The sequence below is a fragment of the Lynx rufus genome, unplaced genomic scaffold (assembly GCF_022079265.1).
Source record: "Lynx rufus isolate CCGP_SWC_20201006 ecotype Redwood Valley unplaced genomic scaffold, mLynRuf1.p SCAF_4, whole genome shotgun sequence".
Lineage (NCBI taxonomy): Eukaryota > Metazoa > Chordata > Mammalia > Carnivora > Felidae > Lynx > Lynx rufus.
The window spans coordinates 99,812,483-99,835,586 of NW_025814856.1; the positions used below are offsets into that span (position 1 = coordinate 99,812,483).

Consider the following 23,104-nt stretch of genomic DNA (forward strand, 5'->3'; position numbering starts at 1 on the left):
AGAAAAATAAAACGTTCTCTTCAGCACTTCCCGGCTTCTGATTCAGGGCACCTCTCCGTAAATAAGAAGGGACAGGTAAGGGGAACAAGCATGTAAACTGTATGTCAAGTGGAGAACAAGAGAAAGGTCTTTTGAAGTGTTTTGAGCAGGAAGCAGCTCAGCCTTTTTAATTAGGAAGCCTATAGCTGGAGGATCTGAGGAGGAGCAGGCCCCCTAGTATTTTCTGTGGGAGGGGGCAGGGAAATATCCCTCAGGTGTTATTATGGGGCCTCTGTAACTTGCAAAATTATATGCATCTCTGACCACTGCCAAATAGTTACATTTTCAAATATTGCAGTTTGAGTCTTTTTTATTTTCTTTTGGCTACAAGAACTGTGTGACAAAGATAAGAGTTATGTGATGAAGTATCTTTGAAAATAAGCAAAAGGCATAAATGTGTGCAATGCCCATCATTTTTGGATGTTGAAATGTTCATAACATTATTGCTCTTCATAGAAAGATGCTGTTATTCCACATTGTGATGGTTTCCCAAAGTCTTTCATCACTGTTGATTAAAATCATATTGCTTCTATCTGCTAGAATAAACTCATTCACTTAAATCAACCAAAAGACACACGTTTTCCAGGTTGGCTTAGGAGACCCCTTATATCAGAAATCAGATTTAGTAGAAATGATGCTTAGGTGATGCCCAACTACGATGCAGTGGAGTGAGTTCTACACATGCCTTAATACTTCCTATGTAGCTGTTCTTGTTTTGTTTGTAGTCTGCTTTCTAGGTAAAATGAACTTAACGTGTCCACAATGAAATTGTCAAAAAAGAAATTAATTGCCAAATATAATTTTTCCCTTCTCTTTCTCTAGGTATCAAGGGACAACCACATAAGAGTTTTGTAGATAAATATTTTTTAAAAATCATTATGGGCCATGCAAATTGCTTAGTTTTGTGGTAACCATAATTCTGCTTTCAGAATACTAGTAGAAATGTCGAGTCTGATTCAAATCCGGTAATGAACTGAACACTTTTTTAAACTCTCGAATGACTTTTACCTCCTATCAAGTTGAACAAGATTTTTCAAGTGTTTGTTGGATTAGGATGTAAATTTGTGTAAAAAAGAGAGAGAACCTGAATTCCCAGTGGGTTTTGTTGCTGTTGTTGAAATTACTGTACCTTTAGACCAAGTTATTCCAATTGCTCCTATGCAAGGATAGTTCATATTCACCTACCTGAGTATCACTCCACACAATGTAGTAATTTAGGCAGTAGATATCCTGTCTTTGCAATTAAAATGATTGGGCCTTAAAAAGTGTGAATATAACTGTGAAAGCAAAGTACAGAAGTAAGAGAGATAGAGTTCAATATATGGATTAGTTTTGTTATAGATTGATCAGCTGTTGAAGGGTCATTATGAGTAAAACTAATAAAATATATTTTATCATTTCCTTCATGCATTTGATACTTTTTTAGCACATATAATAGGCTGTGATAGTCTTTTTTTAACCATTTATAATATTTGAACTGAAGGTATTTTTAAATGGCTAAAATAGTATTTGTCCCAGTTTGCTATATTACTTAATTCCTAATAAATACGATTCTTTCAAATGTATTAGGCATAATTTAAAGTGTATCAGAAATCAGTTTATTTTGAATGATTAATTTTTAACATTCATATTGAGATTCAACATTTTTATTCAATTTTCAAGATTGTTCATTGATAAAATCTGATGTTGAACAGAGTTAGGTTTATAAAGTATGATCCTGTACGATCTCCCTAAATTATGGTGTTAAAAACTAACTCTGAAAACTGTATGGCTGAATCTCAGATTTGTTTTCTGAGCAGCGCACTAATAATAAAGCATATTGACAGAATTATGGCCCATCTAAATTCACATTGTTTTGGCCTTTGAAAGGTTTGGTTAAAAATTCAACCTCCTGCCAGCACAGCAGGCACCTTTATTGTAGAAATTGTGTATTTTTTAAAAAAATAAATGAGTTGGGGACTTTCGTTTTACATTTTTGCTCACAATTGACATACAGTGATTTAAGCAGGTAAAAGAATTTTTATTGATTTCAAGATTAAGTTTAAACATAGATTCTTACATATGATGGAGTTTTTATTGCTATTTTAAAGATAGGTATTGGGTCAATAATCTCACATAAACAGATGGTTTCAATTCCTTGAATAGCAGAACGCCGGGAGAGCTGAGGCACAGTACATCGAGTTTCCATCCTAAAACGACCTGTTTAGGAGACACAGGTCTTAAACAGTGGCATGAGATGATCTCTAGGGCCCTCCTGTCACTCTATTTTTTTCTTTTTGTTTCAACATTTACTCTTTTGCTTTTTAATGGCCTGTTGTCATTTCCCATTCCACGTTCTTGGAGAAGAAGCAGAGATGCGATCTTTACATCAGGTATAAAGTTCCAAACTTAAAGACAAGAGTTTACACAACTGTTGATACAGAGGGGTGGGCCCCCTAAAACGTCTTCCTAATACTACGGCTCTTGTCATAAATGCTGCAGTTCCATTTCAGCACCTCAGTGTATTTCAATAATTAGTATGATAGTAATTATCAGCATTGGCAGGTTTCAGTGTTTGTTAAAGGACATGGAAGGCCTCTTCTACAAACAGGGGCTGCAGTCCATCAGGGTATCAGCCTGGGGACATCTCCAAACTTATAGAGTGCTTCGTCCATCCTGGTACTGACAGGAAGGGGGGAAATAGGAAAAAGGAAAAGAAAAAAAGAAAGAGGAGAATTTGAGGTTTTGAAGCTTTTCCACCTGCACTTTTTGTCTTCTTCTGATCATCCCTTCCCTGATGAGGTTTTTTCCCTGAAGACACACATTAATATGACCTTTATTCCACCATAAACCCCCTTCCTGCCTTTTATAGTATCCTTAATCTTGGTAAATCCTGAAATCTCTCTCTCCATCGATCCATAAATCATGACCTGATCGTGAAGTATCACATTTAGCTGCTGTGTTTGTATGTTGGATGTACACCCTGCATAATCCGGAGAAATATTTGTCACTCATTGCCCATTGACTGTGGAAAAAGACTCTCCCTCTTTTCCTTTTTTGTTAAAGTGTCTCCTCTCTACCCCTTAATTCAGTGGAGCATATGATTTAAGAACAATGAATCCTTTTACCCCTGCACAGGGACGTATATTACTTCATGCACATGAAGGCAGTGGTGACTCACCCAGTTAAACGTATCATGGTAAATTTGTGTATCTAAATTCATATTCAGAGATTCTTTATTGCTGTTGTAACCTCTTTGACAGGTCCCGACAGCAAGTGTGGCCATTGAAGGGGCTTCTGCCCTAAACCGTGTTCGTTGGGCTCAAGCCGGGAAAGAAGTTGCCGTTGGAGACTCAGAAGGCCGAATTTGGATCTACGATGTTGGAGAGGTACATATTTTTTGGTTTACAGGTTTGGGTGTTTTGGTTTTTTTTTTTTTTTCTTTTTCCTTCTTTTCTTTTCCTTTTTCTTTCTTTCTTTTTTTTCTTTTCTTTTTTTTTTTTTTTTTTTTTTGACTTGTGTGTCTAAAGATCTAGTGAAATTATTGACATGACCTGTGGGCGACAAGAGTCCTCTCAAGTGCGTTTGCAAATTTCCATTGACTTCACTGGGAGTTTGGTAAGACTTCCTTAGGGCCTAATTTGGTCTTCTGTCTCCACACATGGGCCGCTTTAGTTAATGATCCAGGCTCTTTCAGAGAGCTACAGAATTCCCACCCATCCTGTGATAAAGCATGGCACTTCCCACCAATTTCACGAGAATGGAAAGTTTGTCCAATGCATCATGCTAGCAATGAATTTGGAATTTGTTAAACAAACAAAAAGTCCAGCTTTCATTTTGTTCACTTAAAGTGTATACTATTACTCTTTAGTTAAAATGTAGCCAATTAAAGAGGCTGAGGTTGTGCTCCCTTCACAGTATATATATTAAAGAAGCTGAAGTGAATCCGAATTTGTACTATTTTCATGATATTCAAAGTTATTCTACCAGATATATATCTCTGGTATAGCTACATTGTATTACATACATAATATGTTACATTATATATGAAGTATTCCTGAACATCATGGCACATATCAAAGAGCAAAAATCTATATCTTGTATTTCAGATAAATCTCTTTAAATTTTTATGCTATCTTTATTTAAATATTACATTATCAATCAATTGTACTTAAACGTATCTATTTTTACTAAATGGGAAAGTGTTGACAAAAGCTTTCATTTGCAATGAGGTTAAAGAATTTTTTCCTTAAAGACAAAGAAAATATTGAACTTTCAAGCAAAACAAAACAAGAGTGCTGTGTAATGCTATTCTGGTGTAATATGAATCTAGAATTTGCATTCCAGGGGGAAAATGTACCACATTTGTATGTATAACACCCTGGATCTAGGAAGTACCCTGTGCCTGCCTGGTGGATGGGTTTAGCTGATCACACTGACAAGGTTCCGTATGGTTTCATCAGTCGGCATTCTGTACATTTGGCAGAGTCCCGGATGGTTTGTCCTACACTGCAACGATTTATTATACACTACTGTATGTGGGGTTGATTATGTTGAAACGAACTAGGTGTTGTTGTCGTTGTTGCTGCTGCTGCTTTTAATTCAGCCAGAAAGAGAAACTGAAGGACTCTTGAGATGGGAATTTTCTATTTGGGGATGTGCACTGCTAAGTAAAACATTCAGAAACCTCTCAGCTTTACTGCATGTTATCTATTTCATTAGACACCTCCTTAACCACTCCTGATGCCACAAGCTGAGTCATCCCAACAGCAACAAAGACTCTGTTAATATTCATCCCCAGTGGTGAAGATACAAATGGTCTGGTGACTATTGACGTAGTTTGGAGTCTTTGGGAAAGAGAATACCTTCTGAATCAAAAACACTGCCAATGGTTTTATAGCAATGTTTTCTTCAATGATTATTCTTTATATTCAATGCATCTTTTGCACTGTCTTCATCAAAATAAAACTAAGCAACAACAAAAACCTTCTTCATTAGTTCATTTATTAAAAAATTAAAAAGCTAGCAAAGAAGAACATTAAAAAACAAGGGTTTTTTTTCTCTCTCTCTCTTTTGTTTATAACAAGTGTAATTGGGGAGAGAAATAGATGTGGAGGCATGCTCAGAGATGAAATGGCAGAAAGTAGATGAAATTTAAACTCTTTTCTCTACCTCCCTTGCTTGTTATACATAATGTCACTTAATCCTCTTAAGATCATATGCAACAGTAATGTTTTGTCCAAGAGGGATGGAAAGTAGAATAGTTTAACAATCTGGTCTGTTTCAAGAAAAGTTTTTGAAAAATCTTTACGTTGACCACAGATATTTTATATATATATATATATATATATATACACACACATATATGTATTTGTTGTTATCTATATGTAACATATATGTATAATGTATATGCACATACATACATATATACATACACACAATCCCCATGCAATAAGAAAACACAATATGACATATATACAGAATGTTCTGTAATAAAGTGATTTTATAGCCTGTGGACAGAATTACTCAAATATGACTCATATTTTAGGAGCAAAAAATGATTTTGCAAAAGTTGCCTTGGCTGATATGTGGCTGCTAAAACTTCCTTCTAGGTTGCTATCATCATTTTGAAATTGTAAAGTGTTGTTATACTCATATTTCTACTATCGTAGTGGCAGGTCAGCCTGGTTTTCATTTTTGTATTATTGCTCTTACTTTCCTAAGTGATATTACAGACTATAGAAATGTCTGCAACTATAGACCAGTCTCGTCTATTGTCTGGAGTCTAGACAGGCTATAGAAAAATCTCTGTGACACATAATAGGCCAAACAATTTGTAGGGTTGTTTATCCCTACAAATTCACTACCCGGAAAAAAAAGGATATACTATTTTATTGAGAGTAGGTAATATTATATAATCTTCTAGTCCTTCCCTGAATGACCAAAAAAAATAAGGATAGGCTTATACATTTGAACAGTTTTTTTTTTCTGTATTGTTTAGTCAATACACAAAGCAATCTATAGCTCAGAAAAACTCAGACTTAAGATAATTTTGTCTTCACTGTAGTTTTTTTTCCTAAGTATTTTTGAAAGGTATTTACAAATGTAGCTCATATTTGTTTCTTTGGAAAGATAAAGGGGAGAGGTCCTTTTCTCTTTGCTCATCTCTAATGCCTATTCTAAATCTCTGAAGTCCAACTCTATATACAGAGTCTCCATGTACTGAAAGGGAAGCGGACCTTAGCTGAAGTCCACTTCTGAGAGACGGTAGATCACTTCATGGGCAAATGCCGCCATTATTGTAATTACCGCTGTCTCGTTCACCAGTCTAGAACTGACAGAGCTTAGCTGTACTTACTAGAGAAGGGCACCCTCTAAACAGTGTGTCCTCAGCCTTCCAAATCACCTAAACTGCAGAAAGCCAGACAGAGTGTCTTCACAGCAAACTGGCCCATTTAGAATTTGAGGTCAAATCTAAGGCTCGTGCATGGGTGACAAGAGGGAAGGGGTTTGAGCAGGAAGTGATTTAAAAAGGGGAAAATATAGAGAGAAAGAAAACATATGGCATTGAGGATCAAATTGCTAGTAGACTGTGCTACCATTATCTGTATTCAGAATTGGTCCTCTGGTCCCCATTAAAACTGAACCCCTCACCAGGGTCATGCTGGCCTTTGGATGGAAAATCTTGCTTTATGGAACCCTCTCAGAAAGAAGATGAAACACTTTTAAATAAGCCTTATAATACAATCTGCACAAGAAAGTAAATGGTAGTTTCTAGAGTATGCTTTGTTGATCCATTTTCTTTGAGACCTCAGTACACTGAATAGGTGTCTGTCTGCAGGAAGACACCTCACGTCCATTTCTCCCTGGTTGATTTGAGGAGAGGGGAGGGGGCAGCAGGCTCCCTCTCACCAAGGTCCTATTCCGAGAGTGAGGCTGGCTTCCTGCTTCCTGCTTGGGTTACCTGTGCAGTCTCACAGGTGCTGTGCATAGAGGTTCCTTCAGCTTGGCTTCATGCTTGGCTGTCACCGTCTTGCAACCGTTCAGAAATTTTTCAACAAGGCACCCCACATTTTCATGTTTGCACCCCCCTGCAAAATTATGTAGCCAGTCTTGCCACAAGAGTATTGTTCTTAATTCTACTCATGATGCAAATCAGAAATGAAAAATTATGGCCTTGACCTAGACTGTCAGGAAAAAGGAGAAGTCTTTAGAAAGGTGGTCATTTATAGCACATGTTCTATGATCTTATTATTACTTATGTCTTAAGACTATTTAAAAATGTTGAATGGTTTCTCAGGATCCACATAAGAGTGAAACCATATGGTATCTGTCTTTTGGGATGAGCACTGGGTGTTGTATGGAAACCAATTTGTCAATAAATTTCATATATATATAAAAAAATAAATAAAATAAAAAAAATAAAAAAAAATAAAAATGTTGAATGGAATAGCAAAGGCTGTAGATTATAAACATCATGAGGCCCAGAAGAACAGAGCTGAAACCGTATGGATATTCTCATTCACTCCCCATACCCTTGTTTTGATCATACCGTAATTTTAACCGAAAGTATAATAGAGTTTGGGGAAAAGATCTCTATGATGCCTACTATGATTTGGAGTGGAGAGGGACAGCCTTTCTCTGTCACTTGTCACACCATCATCAAGTACTGCCTGATAAGAGACTTCTGTGACTACCAGTGGAGATGTCCCCATTCAAGTCTAGGTAGACCTGCTTCCTCTGAGACCTGATGCCCAACCAGAAGAGCCATGCAGAAAGGGACTTGGGTGCCACCGGTGGTTAACAACCGTCTGCCTCATCTCCTGTCCCAGCTGAGGCTGCAGCTGCCACCGGGAGTCTCAGCACATGATCATGCCCTCTTCTATTATGTACAATTATCTTCCATGACTTTTAAGATGATGGCAGAGAGAAATGGCCCGAATCCAGATTTGCTGATGCAATTTATTATGAACTTCTGAAGGGGTAAACAGAGGATTGTGTATGAGCTCACTGAAATCAGCAGATTGAGTATGTCCATCTGCCCCCTACCCCCTTTTTTCCTTTTTGTTGCATTTAAATGGCTAAGGTATGAGTAATATCTTGGGATATATGACTAATGAGGTAAAGTATAAAACAGCAGTGTTTTCAGGTAGGCCACATGATGCTTTGTTTATATAGCACACATTTTTGGTTGTTTGATTTTAGCATTGTAGCTGGAAAATATACTGCACACATTTATTTTCACAGACAGGGGTCTATTTTCTTTGCGGAGCAGGTGCTCAACTCCCATTAGCATAAATGGAAGTTATGTGAATTCAGTGAAAGACAGAGAAGATCCCTTTTATTATTTGGCTATAATTTTTATTCTGTTTGTGCATCTTAAAAGGTATTAAAATAGACAGTGCTTGCATGCACCATTTAAATTTTCTAAAATGTAAAGTTAAAGATGAGCCTCGCTCTTGAATAAGTTTTGAGGATCTTTCTCTTCAAACTGTGGGATGCAGTCTGTTTGTTGTGAAGCTGTATGATCCCATTCAATTAACTGAAACGCGGAGAAGATAACAAGTCATAAGTTAACTCCAAATATAACCTGAAAACACTGTGTGTATGCCACTTCAGAATACACCCAAAGAAGACTGTTAATCATTGTTGGATTTTTTAAATGATGTGTGAACACACATATTCTAAAGAATTAAAAATAAGAATTACCCACCACCATGGCTCCTTTACTGAAGAGCAAGCTTTTATGTATGTATGTGTGTGTGTGTGTGTATATATATATATATATATATATACATATATATATGAAGCTGATTTTAATAGTACATGGGCCAGTGAGTATAGAATTATTCACGTGTCCTGATGATTGATAGTCAGCCTATCTACCTGTCTGTCTTGCAGATGTGTTTTATAGAAAGCCCGTTGCTATTGTTAATGCTTCAGTGCTGTCACATAGATGGGCTGTCATAAATATCCCCTAACAACTATGTTTGCTGCTTATCTGAATTAGTTAGAATGCTGTTTGCAGCTCCAGTTTTAAAAAAAGCAGTTTATTCTCCACCTCCTGTTATTTCTTTTTCCATTAACCTCTTCCAGGGAAGATTTTGTTTTCAGTTGTGGTAAACACACATAAGTTTCAAATCCCTGATTATATTTCTACAATAGCCAAATGATAAGATTCCAAAGTCATTTTCAGCTTACAGCAGAACTTGAAAAATAAAACGGCAACTTAAAAACAAACTTGGAGACGAATAAATCTGTGCACCCTTAGCTATTATTGGTTTGGTATCCCACGCACTAATTACCTAAGGAAACATGAATTCATCTTTGCATTTTAACCCTGAACTTTGACGGCATTTCAAATCGCTTGTTTCATACGACTCTTTGGGGGCTAAAAGAATAGCAGTCATTTTATTACAGATTTCAATAAATACAGTAAATTGGACATTTGTTAATATATTACAAGGGTCTTACAAAATTCTTGGAAAGGAAAACTGCAGGTGAATAGGAGAGATTAAATGTACCTGCACGATTTAAATCTTCATCTGAGTGCATTTTAAAGCTCAAATGAAAAATTGGGATGACAGTTTATTTGGGATCCCGACAGGAAAAATGGCCTGTGAAATACACTTCAGAATGGTAGTCCAGGTGTAATGTCCAGGGACTATTAAAAAGTGCCTCAAACAGTTTCCGTAGCCCGCTAGCACAGGGATAAAAGAAAGCGATTCGATCAGCCATCTCTCTTGCACCTAAAATATCAGTTCAGTTATAGAGGCATCTGAGAAACTGGAAGTGCTGAGAGTGCAAAAGAATTTGAGTGACGCAAAATAAATACAATACGTTTCTGGTTTGTAAGTGGATTACACTTAGTCGATAATTGTTTGCTTTGTGGAACTACTTTGTGTTTGCCAGTAGGACAGGGCCTAGGTCAATTTTCCACAAGAAGTGTGTGCCCTGAATATAAATAATCCCCGCTCCGTGAGGAAGGGGTGTGCAGAACACGAAATACGAAGTTTAACTGAGATTTCGGGGTTAATTCAAATAAGAGTCCCATAATGAAAAAGAACTGGATTTGAAATCAGTTCATTTAATGATGGTGCTTTATGAAGGCTATTATCCCCCGCTGATGACGAAGCTGAGAGCATGGCTGAGCCTCCAGAAGGGAGAGGGAGCTGGGCTCGGGTTACGAAGGTCCAGTTATAATCACCCCAAACACTTGTGTTTCTCATTACGTGAGTGTGGCCACAAGTTGCTAGATTCTTGAAGGTCTTTGCAAGTCCTGGCTTATTCTTCAGTGAATAAACAATATTATTTTCTTTAGCTGATGCCAAACACTTCTTCTGATATCCCTCCACGGAGAAGAAAGGACTTTGGCGTAAGTTATTCTGTGGTGCCAAACCTCCAGATAAAAACTGAAAATCCAAATACTTAGTTCTGTCGACAATATCTAGATATTCGATGACATAGAAACAAAGCATTGGGATTTTCAATGGGACTTTTCAGTTTTTACCTGAATTTTTAATTGCCATAGCCACAACGCTGTGCAGTTAAGTCAAAAAACACCAAGGCATATCCGTATGAGCAGATTTGGGGTGCTAATAAATATAATTACATAAAATAAGCTACTTTGAAGTAATATGTTAATTCATTTTCTTGTCATAATAAATTACATGTATTTGAAATAAAATAATTTGGTTAAAATGTAAGATTGTAATTTTAATATTAACTTGATTTCTTCTAGGAAAAGTGCTTAATTGAAAAAGGAAAAAGAAAAAGCACTATTAATTCCAATTAATGTTATAATTACTCATCTTATAGTGAATGTAGTAGTCATGGTTTTCATTTTGATAATTATATATGTAAAAGACTGTAATTAAACTAATTATTATATAAATAGTATGCTTATTCAGGTACATTAGTTTATAAAAATGAATTTATAGGATTAATATCTTTTCAATCTACTTTTTCTCTGGATTGATAAGAAAACACTTAATGACTTTTATGTATTATGGAGAAGTTGATTTGATGAAAAGAAAACCCTAATATCTAACTTTATAAAAACCAAATTAATGTGTGCATACTAATTTGCAATATTCAATGAAACTCATATATTCCCATTTTGGTGATAAATGGCCTATGAATATAAACCTTCTGCAACAAGTACCAGTTTGTATAATTAATCATCTTTATGATTCTTCTGTGATTTCAAACTGTCATCTTCAATAGCAGTTTGGATCTTGAAGCAGTCATTAATTATAGTGTTAAATTTTTTCATGGCTGACAAAATTGTTTAGTTTTAGAATTTCAAAACTGCTAAATTTTATCTTGAAAAATTACTGCTTAGAACAGTAGCCTCAAATCACAGCTTAGACCAGCCGAGCATGAAGCGGCTCCAATCATCTGTGAGGCTAGATTAACACTGGCCTGGATGGAAATGGAGAGTTGTTTGTTTCTTACAGGAGTACAGGTGTTACTATTGGTGCATCTAAGATACGTTAGGAAATCAAGTACCTGCCTATGCGTGTTTATGTGTAAATATTTATATGTTATATAGGTGGGACTTGCAAAGTGAGGGAGTGAATCATTCTATTCTAATTTCAAAGAAGGTTTGCATGGATTTCTGAGAATGTCAGCTATCAGAACATCTTCTCCATTTTAAAACATGAATTATTTATCATTTAGGAAATATCAAAGCTTAACATTGTTGAAGAAATTTTGCACCCTTCCTTTTTAGGGTGGCAGATAAAACTGATCAGTGGTCCATTCCCTAAGATCTTTCTCCCTCATGGCCAGCTAATAGTTTCTCAATATGTAGATGAAATATTTCATTTTTATTTATCTTAACATTAAGGAACCTTTGGTAAAAAAGTGAACGTGTTCTAGTAGCCTCAAAACCAGCCACCCTTTTGATTTAGATTTTTCTTTTTTTTTCAGTTTGGCAGCCCTCCTTAGGTTAATCACATTCCTCAGTAAGGTTTTTCTAATGTTTAGAGTGGCATGTCCACAGAAACATACACAAAGTAGATACTTAACAATTAATTGTCTATTTGAGTGGGATAGCCCAGCCTTGCACAGTGCCTGGCACATAACAGGCACTCTATAAATATTTGGGTGAATGTTTCACACGTGAAAGTTGAAGGTTAAGGGAAAGCTTAATTGTGTGAAGCATTCAGAATGCAGCCTCCAAGTTGGCTATCGACTGATGGACAGGAAAAATAATCCATTTAACTATGTTTGCACTGAGAAGGATATATAGAAAACATTTTAAAAAGAGGGCTTGTCCTTCTTCCCCAGTCTCTATCCCACTCCCCCGCCCTCTTGTGCTTTTAAAAGTGAGCGATTGGCCACTAGTGTAATGAAAGCCTAACAGCTGATTCAAATAGTTGTCAAACCACTGGAAAAACGCTTCCTTTTCATTGTGCTTTTTTTGGACACTATAGATATGGTAAATCATGAACTACATTATAAAAATACCTCTTTTATGCCCAAACATTCAGTAGGAGGGAATGACATTTCTTTTATTACCTCGGTAAATGTTTCTAAGGTGTTTAGCAATAAGCTTTCTTTTTGTCAAAACTGCTTAGATGCAGTGGTTGCTAGGAATTTACTAGAAAACCTATAGTTAATAATATCAGGAAGAGAAAGGATATATGTTTAGTCAGCTAATATGACAGACTAGCTTGAGTAGCCCATGCTTTTTTCATTTCCCTGTCATTTTCTTGATCTTTTCTGTTCTAGAAAAAGAGTGGTAATTGAAGTTTTAAAAGTTGATTTTCCATTATTGCCCATCAGCCAATGTTTTTAGCACTTTTTCCATCTTTTGGACAGAGGAATAGATTGTTCCAAATAATAGAAAAAAATAATGCTTAAGAGATTTCTCAAGAAAAAAGGGTGAGATTTTAATACAAATGTGAACAAGGTCGTCCGTAGACCTTAGTAAATTAACTCTTTCTTCTTCAGCTGTGTGATTCTTTTCCCTCTCCGCAGGTAAAAACTCCAGAATTTTGTCATGCTTCCTATAATGTGAAATTTTAACATGAAGAAGTGTTTATTTTTTAAGAATAGTGTTTAAAATAATTTCCTTCCATGGTTGCTGACTTATTGAAATTGATAAAGACCCATATTTATTACTATTTACCTTTGATTTTATGTCTTGTCCTTCTTTCCTTAATTGGGTGGTAATGGATTTTTTTTTAAAGTAGTGTTCTAACCTGCTATAAAAATCAACCACCCATTTAAAGATACTAGAGAAGAGAACTTTGGCAGAGAGATCTCAAGCTTCACGGGTGGATGAGGGGTCCCTTAGAATAGGATTTTATGATAAAATAAATTCTTTCTTTCTTCACCAAAAATAGCCAAATAATCATCAGATTACTCTAGGTTTGCATGCTGCTAAATTTCACAGAAATTTTAACCTACTGACCGGGAACAGCAGATGCTACAGAATGGAGACTAATGTAACTTCTACTTTCTGGCCTTCCCTAAAAGTGCTGTAAATACTAAGTTACCACACAGACTATCTTTTTGTGGTGGAATACTGCAGTGTATTTACCCCTTCTGTATACTGCATTCTGGCTTGGAATTTTGGTCCGTGGTTTCATCCGTTGTTACCAGTGATGCTAGACTCCCCCAAGAGTTAAATACAGTGGAGCTTGTATTTATGTGAAGCGAGTAAGCTTGGTCTTTCCAGCGGCTGTTTCATTGCATATTACCTCCCACTTTGCTTCCCTCTGTGTGTGTGGCAAAGGGAATTGTCCTAAGAAATATCGGCTTCCTCTGAACACAAACGTGTTACCAGTAAATCCACAATCTCCTGAATTGGGGTGCCGTTAATAATTGCACTTTTAAAAAACCTTTTAAAGCTTAGAGGGGTTTAGTCTCTGTGGAAACCCACATTCGCTTCCACGGTCTCTGTAAATGCATTAAAAACAACAAAAAACCAATGCATATTAAAGTGAAAGGTAATTTGCAAGATATCTTTTTAACAGAAAACTTTAATTTTGGGGTTCATACAGAAGTTGTCATTTATCTGTTCAGAATCGATGGCTAACATAATCGTCCCAGGCTTTTTTATAGTGACTCCATTTAATTAAAAGATTACAAAGATGCTGATGAACCACACATCGATGGAATACTTGTCCCCAAACTTGGAGGCCTACTCATTTTCATTTGTTTGCCATGCTTAATGTGTCTGAGAAACCAAACTGAAATTATGAAATAGCTTTCTGTCTTAATTGTCCAAGATTTTTAAAAATTAACCTACTTTTATATAAGCAATGCTCGAGACATATTTTTACCATAAAAAATTCAGCATTGAGCTGGTAGGAGTTACTGCAGATAATGCAGCTTTTTCAAATCAGCTGCCAGGTACTATAAACCCCTTAAAATTACTAACAAATGAGGGAGGCTTGACTGTGGACTGTTCAAAATTGTTAGCCATGTGCTTATAAAAAGGGACACATGAATGATATTTAACCCTGGTCATAAAAAGCCATTTGATTTTTATAACAGCGTGTTCAGTGGTTACAAAGCTTTATAACTTGAGCTAAAAATGTAGAATCCCACTGTAGAAAGTGCCATAACAAGGACAGAGCTAGGGGAAGCTGGATTGGCATACCTGAGAAATTAAAAATATGCATGTATATGTAGACATATCTGTGGATGTGTATATTTACAAGGAGTAATTATACTTTAAGTTTGATTTTTTAAATGAGCAATAAAAAGTACTCTGACAGAATTTTTCTTGTGATCTGAAAGAACCCTTTCCTCATATCCAGCTCATGAACTTTAGGTATTATTAAAAGTATGACTATTTAGGAAAGTATTTGTGTGGGTTTTCAAGAAATCAAATGTAATAAAAATAAGGTATATTTCTAAAAAGAAATGCAGCTCTATGCAGGTGAGAAGAAGGAAATGGAAGAAAGAAAAGGAAAGGAGCAAAAATTACCTCCCCCAAATGGAAAAGAGAATAAGCATGAAGGAAAAATAGGGAAAAAAACATCATTTCCTCCAGTTTCATAATGTGCCAAGCACTGTGCTAAACCCATTATATCTGGCAGTGGAGGCGGTGTGCATGTGTCTTATTTAATATTCGCAACACTCCTAGGAGATGGGTCTCAAAATTCCTTTCTCACAAATGAGGAAGTTAAGATCGGAGACGTTAAAACAGTCTTCATACGGACACACTGCAAGTAAGTGGCAAAGCAGGGAAAGAAACTGATCTGGCTGATACTGGAGGTGGAAAAAGTCAACCTTGGCTCCATTCTCAAAATGTAGTTATTCTGCAATCTTTGCCTGTCTTTAAGTGCACCAGAAACCCAGGCCAGACACCTAGTTTTTGGGGGGACGGGCTGGGGCAGCATCCAGAGGTGCCCTCTCTTCCGTTCAGGCAGACAGGAGGGGCAGATCCATGAAACAGCTTCAGAAGTAGGGAGTCGAGGGGACTAAAATGATCAACTTCCATAAAATTTCCACAGCTTTTACACTTTTGCTTTTTATTTTTGACCTTTTATCTTCTAAGAATCTTAGAAGATTAAATACAGTCTTTAGACTCTTTTAGCAGGTGATTCAAAACACTTACTTGCCTGCCATTCTGCCAGGAAGCTGGCATTTCCTAAAGGGGCGAGGCTCCTGATTGGCCCATTCTACCGTGTGAAAGTTAGGCGATCTTAGCAAATCATTTAGCTCCCCGGTCTTCTATTTCCTACCTGTTAAAAGAGGTCCATGCCTTGTTCCTTAATGTCCTCACATAGTAAACATCAGAATTATTTTAAGAAAATAAAAACAAAACCACAAAAATGCTATTGAATCGATATGCATGCCATTTACATATATCATTTGGAAGAACGTGTTCAATCTGAGTGACAGTTTAAAGAGAAAGAATGCATGACTATTCCATGAAGAACTCATGGTATTTTCTTCACTTAGATTACCTCCCTCATCCTCTTCACATCTCTGTTGATAAATGGGTCAGACACTATCATCCCCATTTTACAATTGAGGCAATGAGAGGTTAAGTGCCTGACCATTGCCAGTAACCAAGATGAGAACGGGACTTAAGTCTCCTGTCCAAATCTGAGCTCCATTTTACCTCCTCCTTATGGCCAAATTGCTACCTCAGAAACTATCTATGTTCTTAGTTCCCTCGGTTGTAAAAATAGGCTCATATCATATCTATACAAGGTCATCACCCTTAGAGGGAAGATTTTATCATCTCTGGAATTAGAGCCATGAGTGCTTGTGGCATAAAAATGCTTTATACATTTCACAAAAAAATTAGAAAAGTCTTCTAGTAGGGGGTGTGAATGGGCTTGTTGGGTGCACCTTGTACATGAAGCACTGGGAAAATCTGAATCATCCCTGACCTAGGATGTGGACTTTGGCAGATGAATCTGAAGGCAGAAAATGTTTCCAGATCCACTGTGGTTCAGTACAATACTGGAAGAATTTTTACAAATCCTTCTTTATGGTATTCCCTTGATATAACAATGGGCCATTTCCTTCACAGTGCTTTTTTTCTTTTAATTAAAATTATTCATCATGATGAAAAACTTGTGACTATTTTTCCTATCATGAAATAGAGATTGTTCAAAAATTATTCTATACTGTTTTTTTCAAGTGGAAAACAAACCCACAGTGATGCTCTAGGTTTAGCCTTTAATGCCTTGATGGAAACTTAAAGAGATGCTGAAGCCTTGTCATTAACATGCCATTTGCTTTCCTGCTACTTACTTGACACACAACACACACTGGGACATGTTACGGTTGTCACTGTAAGAAAATAAATTTTAGGCTATGCATGTTTTGAATGTCAGTGAAGTTAAAAAAACAAAAAAAAAAAAACAAAAAAAAACCCACCTGTGCCAGTATTCACACATTTTGACCTAAGAAAATATTATTCACTGCTGTATCTTTAATCCCTAGCACAGTGCCAGGCATAGAGTTGGTCTTCAGTCCATGCTGATTGAATGCGTTTGTGTTCTGGTTAGAAGAACATGAGAGCAGTCTTACTCTTTAACTAAGAAACATGAACAAAGAATTTTCCTACTTAATGATTAGGGTATTACTGGATTAAAGATATCCTAGAGAAAGTCTGAAATGAATTTTTGCTCTTGAGCCTCCAGCTATTTGTTTTTTGTTTGTTTGTTTAAGTTTATTTATTTATTTGGAGAGGGAGAGGGAGAGAGAGAATCCCAAGCAGGCTCCATACTGTCCGCACAAAGCCTGACACAGGTCTCGATCTCACGAACCATGAGATCATGACTCGAGCTGAAACCAAGAGTTGGACGCTTAACCGACTGAGCCACCCAGGTGCCCCCTTTCCAGCCATTTCTAATCAGAGAGAACCAGGTTAGAAAAGCCAGGAACCGCCAAGGATAAGAGGGACAGTTCTGTCCAAATGGATGCTGGTTACAGCCGCAGATGTAAAATGAAAGGATTGGTCTTCTTGTTTGTTAGGACCACTGTTTGATCTTACCTACAAGTAATTCAAATGCCAAAAATTGTTACTTTGGGTGTGGAAACAGCCTGTGAATGCACGTTCACACATTCAAGCTAAGATTATTCTTAAAGTGCTTCCTGACAGTGATACTTAATTCTAAAAACGGGGCAGTGTGCAGTTCACCTTCTAAATCTAACATTACAGTCATCGTGGCTTATTTTTATAGTCAACTAAATGAGAAAGTGTAATAGGATGAGGTAGGTAAATTTAAGTTTCTAGAAGCTGTTGTGTTTGCACTGTGTGTGACTCTGGAATGTTTTTTGTTGTGGTTTTGTGTTTTGTGAACCAAAGCAAACTAACATTTTTGTGAAGTTTATGGTATTCTAGACAGAAAAATACTTGGCAGGATTTTTTTCTTTAAACTTCTAATATTTCCAACCTAAATGGAACTTTCACAGATCAAAGAGAGGACAAGATATGTTAGAATACTATTAACGCTTTTGTGAGGGCAAACCTGTACTTTTAAGGACAGGTGTTGGTATTCTAGTACTATTATTCCCACCCCTGGGGAAAAGCTCAAATGTAGTTCCATTGTAGATAAAATTCACTTTCAACCAGTTAGATGTGCAACTTAAACGTCATAAATGATACTCAGTTCTGTCTCAAACTGTATCTAGGCATATATTCAAACCTTAATGGCTCACAGTCTTAATTAGTATCGTTTCTTAATGGCCTTGCCATTACTACTGAATGAAACTATGTGAAACATATTTACCTGTTTTCTTATTTTAGCATATAGTTTCTATATATTGCTATCAATAAAACATTATGCATGGCATCATATGTTAACTTGTACCGTTTCAACCAAGAATATACTGTTACGTTAAGGAGCCAAACTCCTAGAGCAATGTACTCTATTATATATTGTATAATGTATTATTAGTGAGGACTGCTTTTTTCCAGGACTTAAAGTTATATGAAATTATGAGGTGCCTTAGCTAGAGTTTCATTATCCCTTATGTATTGGAAAAAGTCATAATCATGTTATCATGATTGGCTTTGTCTCTTCCTAGGCTTTAGTTTTGTGGTTCTTTTTGGGAGGACTTGTTAGGAGTTGGAGGAGAGAAAGGAAGTAGTGAACCTATTCTTTCATATAAATATGATACCAACCCTTTGCTGCTCAGGCTTTTTGTTAGCTCTTTTGTAGTAGCATTTGAAGTTTGAAGGCCTCATTTCCCCAGAACGGTATTTTCTAAAATTGAAGAGAAAAATGAAGATCGGTGGAACCTAGGAAAAGAGCTCAAAGTAGGGAAAATGGACTGAGCAAAGGGGGTAACAGTGTCATTCGATACTATTGTGAACTTATGTCATTGCCTAAGAAGAAATTTGAATTCATTTCAATAACTAGGGAAGTAACCATTCAAAACTCATTCATATGACTAAATGAGAATTCTTATTGGTACTGCATTTCTCAAAATCAGTAGAACTTATTCCCCTACCTGTATATCATTTCCGGAATTATATTACTGAAACATTTAAACCTCAGTACTACAACACTAATTGCAAGATATACTCTGTAGACTGCTGATGACATCCCCCAAAAAGTTGTCTTAGCATCTGACATTATCATCCCCTGTAATAAAAATGTTAAGTTCTTTTTTTTTTTTATATGAAGTTTATTGACAAATTGGTTTCCATACAACACCCAGTGCTCATCCCAAAAGGTGCCCTCCTCAATACCCATCACCCACCCGCCCCTCCCTCCCACCCCCCATCAACCCTCAGTTTGTTCTCAGTTTTTAACAGTCTCTTATGCTTTGGCTCTCTCCCACTCTAACCTCTCTTTTTTTTTTTTTCCTTCCCCTCCCCCATGGGTTCCTGTTAAGTTTCTCAGGATCCACATAAGAGTGAAACCATATGGTATCTGTCTTTCTCTGTATGGCTTATTTCACTTAGCATCACACTCTCCAGTTCCATCCACGTTGCTACAAAAGGCCATATTTCATTTTTTCTCATTGCCACGTAGTATTCCATTGTGTATATAAACCACAATTTCTTTATCCATTCATCAGTTGATGGACATTTAGGCTCTTTCCATAATTTGGCTATTGTTGAGAGTGCTGCTATGAACATTGGGGTACAAGTGCCCCTATGCATCAGTACTCCTGTATCCCTTGGGTAGATTCCTAGCAGTGCTATTGCTGGGTCATAGGGTAGGTCTATTTTTAATTTTCTGAGGAACCTCCACACTGCTTTCCAGAGCGGCTGCACCAATTTGCATTCCCACCAACAGTGCAAGAGGGTTCCCGTTTCTCCACATCCTCTCCAGCATCTATAGTCTCCTGATTTGTTCATTTTGGCCACTCTGACTGGCGTGAGGTGATACCTGAGTGTGGTTTTGATGTTAAGTTCTAATCATTTAGCTGTATATAGTGGGTAACTTTTCAGCTATAAAAATGATCTCAAAGCTTAGCTTTATTTGCTTCCTGTTTTTTATTTTCAAAAATGTATATTGAGACGAATGTGTTATTAATGTTTATAGAACCTAGTACCTATAGATGGATTATACCCTCTTACAGGGCAATCCTCTAAGAAAATCACTCTACATTCTGCATCAATTTTATTCTATATAAAAACCATTCAGACTTCTACTTGATCATGCTTCTCATCATCAAATACTTCTCTATTCTATTCCAAACATTCGCAATGTATCTTTAAGCAGTTCATTTCTGGATGCTGTGTAGAGAAATCACTATCCTTTAAATCAGCTAACAGAATTTATACATGTAGCTTGTATCCGGTGGGATTAATTTTCTCCTCACTGAATTGTGCATAGAAGAAGATATGCTTTGGGAAATCTTATAAACCTCCCTTTTTTGGCAAACCAGTATAGGATACTGTCTAGAGATGCAGATACTGGAGTTAGATGGCACTGGCATTGATATTTGCTAGCTACACAACCTTAGATGATTTAATCTTTCTGTGCCTCGATTTCTTCTTCTGTAAAAAGGAAATACCAAGATTACCCTACCTAGGGCTGTGAGGTATGGGTTAATACATGTAAAGCACTTAGAACAGAACTCTTGGCAAATGTTAGCTACTTATCACCATGTAAGATCTTGCTGAAAAAGCCGTATCATTATTTCATAGTAAGATTTCTTTGTATATGTAAGCTATACTTTTGCCATGCATATTAGCACATTAGCAACACTTTTAAGAAAGGATCAATAGCATTGACTTAGAAAGGCAACACCACAGTTATTTCAAAATCCTAGACAATTATATGCAATTTTTATCTGCTATGTTCACTTTAACTCTGGTCTTATGATGAATTTTCATTACTGAAAGTTCTTTAACTGGCTACTGTAATTGTATAGTTTACAAAAGTTTTTTTTTTTTTTTTTTAAGTTTCATAAATTCCATGAGTCACTTTATTCTCTTAAGTTGTCAGTTTAAGAGCAACACTTCAGGGCCAATTCAAGGAAGACGAAGATCTGGTTTCCTTTATATTCCAAGGGAAATGGCTGCTTCAGGAGGAACAGTCCTGTGGGCGTCAAGCTTTCAGTCCTTTAAGATCCCTTGTTCACCATTTTCCATTAATCGCTTTGCAGCTTGCAGTTCCCCACAATGATGAATGGACCCGATTTGCCAGGACCCTCGTGGAGATTCGTGCCAACAGAGCTGATAGCGAGGAGGAAGGCACCGTTGAGTTATCTGCCTAATGGAAACCAACCATCCCCACCCTAGCCCCACCTTCGCCTTCTAGAACTCAGCTCTGCAGTCATCGATTCCACTTGTATGCAGTGTCCATTCAGTAACAGTGTTGTGTGACATTTTGGGTGTCATATTGTGCCAGCTTTGCTCCAAGTATTCCAAATGTATCCCACCCTGCTTTCCCCTGACCTGAAATTCACCAGATCATTTCTATCTTTCTATTTGTCTCAAAAATGGGGGGGAGGGGAGGGGAAGGCTTTACGGGTTTAGTTGTTGCCTTTTAACTACTTAGTAGCTGTATTTAATAGCTGGAAACCTCTGGTTAAATTTGTTCTTACATGCACTTCTGGCATAGTCCTATTAAATCCATATGAAGCCAGATATGATCAGGTGCAGATGTGGCGTGCTTCATGATATGGCACAGGGCCAAAGACTTGAGATGTGGTGTTTTACATGGTGACTCACATTATGAACGGATTTACTAGAAGAACATTGCTGCTCCTTATTTATTGTGGTGTGCTGCATGGAACATATTGATTTGAAAGCATTAAAATAAACGATCCTAGAGCATGTGCATAATGAGAGGACTGTATTGTCTCTCTGCTGCTGTTGAGGTTACATTAAGTTCCAAAGAACAATTACAGTATGCCAGTTCCACGGAGGACAAGAAATCTTTAGAGGTTCGTTGCAATGAACGGAATGAATTTTAATGCCTATTATTTCTAGGTACTTTGACAATATTTCAAATATAGTTGACCATTGATACTTGTCATTCAAGCTAACACAGTCCAACAAGAGTCTGTGGTTCCTGAATATGACACCAGTATTGCCAATAAAACGTTCCAAACCAGGTCTGCACCAGCGTGGATAAATCCTGTGCTTGGGGAAAGACTGATTCGAATGTTGCTATGACAAGGGGGTGGGGGAGATACGTTAGGGCCATGTTAAAGATTGATAATGAACTTATAGGCAACCAGCCTGGTTGGACTTAAACCAAGACACTGGTTTTATTTTTACGAGGGAATGTGTGTGGTTTTCTGGAAAGCTTTCCCTTATCTCCTTTACCCGAGCCACTCTTGCCCCAAGACGGTCTCAAATGTTAAAATAAGAAAAACAGGTTAAGATGGAGATATACCAAATGGTCTACATATTTCTTTTTAAAAAATTTACACCGTAAATTTATGTTTCTTGCTATTGGACTTGGAAATATGTCTGTAAACAATTTTAACAGAAAATTTTCTCAAAAATCATTTCATGCCTAGAGAGAATTAAAACATCTTAAGACAGACTTTCAGTTTTTCAGGGAGAGAATCTCCACGGTGCTTTGGTGGTAGGGACTCCTTGAACTGTGAGATTTCTTTTAAAAATAATGATATGCTTTTTCTTGAAGTGCCATATGGTATATAGATATTGAAATTCTTTGAAGGCAGGAATTAAATTTTTAAAAATAAAATATGAGCGTCTTAAATAGGTTTAAAAACAACCCAATAAAAGCATCAGGGGGAAAAAAAAGTCTCTCAAGCTTATACTACACGACCAAGAATAAAGCAATAACCCATATGTAGCTATTACAGACCAAACTCTGATTCCATGAGTAAAGACTGAAAAGTACAAAGGCCAGAACCCCTTGTAGTAAGCACGTGAAACATTACATGAGTTTATATACATATGCATCCCACTGTGGTAGCTAGTCTCCAAAATAGTCTTGCATAGTGCTGTTCCATGGGGAATCTGGGCTGACCTGGTATAAATGATGGAATATGGAGGAAGTGATGCTGTGTGGGGTCCAGGACACGGTTGTGAGAAGACTTATAGCTTCCTTCTAGGTCTCTGGGCATACTCATTCTTGGTCCCTAAGCCAAGAAGTACAAGTATCTGTAAAAGAAGCACAACTATCCTGAGACCTCTGGGCCACACACAGGCCTGAGGTGA

The 23,104-nt window shown here is 36.9% G+C and overlaps 1 protein-coding gene across 4 annotated transcripts in view; it reads left to right on the forward strand.

The window, feature by feature from the left end:
* Positions 1-21,180, forward strand: part of DYNC1I1 (dynein cytoplasmic 1 intermediate chain 1) — a 283,160-nt gene extending 261,980 nt beyond the window's left edge. For all 4 annotated transcript variants that reach the window (XM_047096199.1, XM_047096201.1, XM_047096200.1 and 1 more), the window contains 2 exons: positions 3,282-3,407; positions 21,070-21,180. In XM_047096199.1, the coding sequence (XP_046952155.1) occupies positions 3,282-3,407; positions 21,070-21,180 (237 nt within the window). The remainder of the gene's footprint in view (positions 1-3,281; positions 3,408-21,069) is intronic.
* The last annotated feature ends 1,924 nt before the right edge of the window (positions 21,181-23,104 follow it).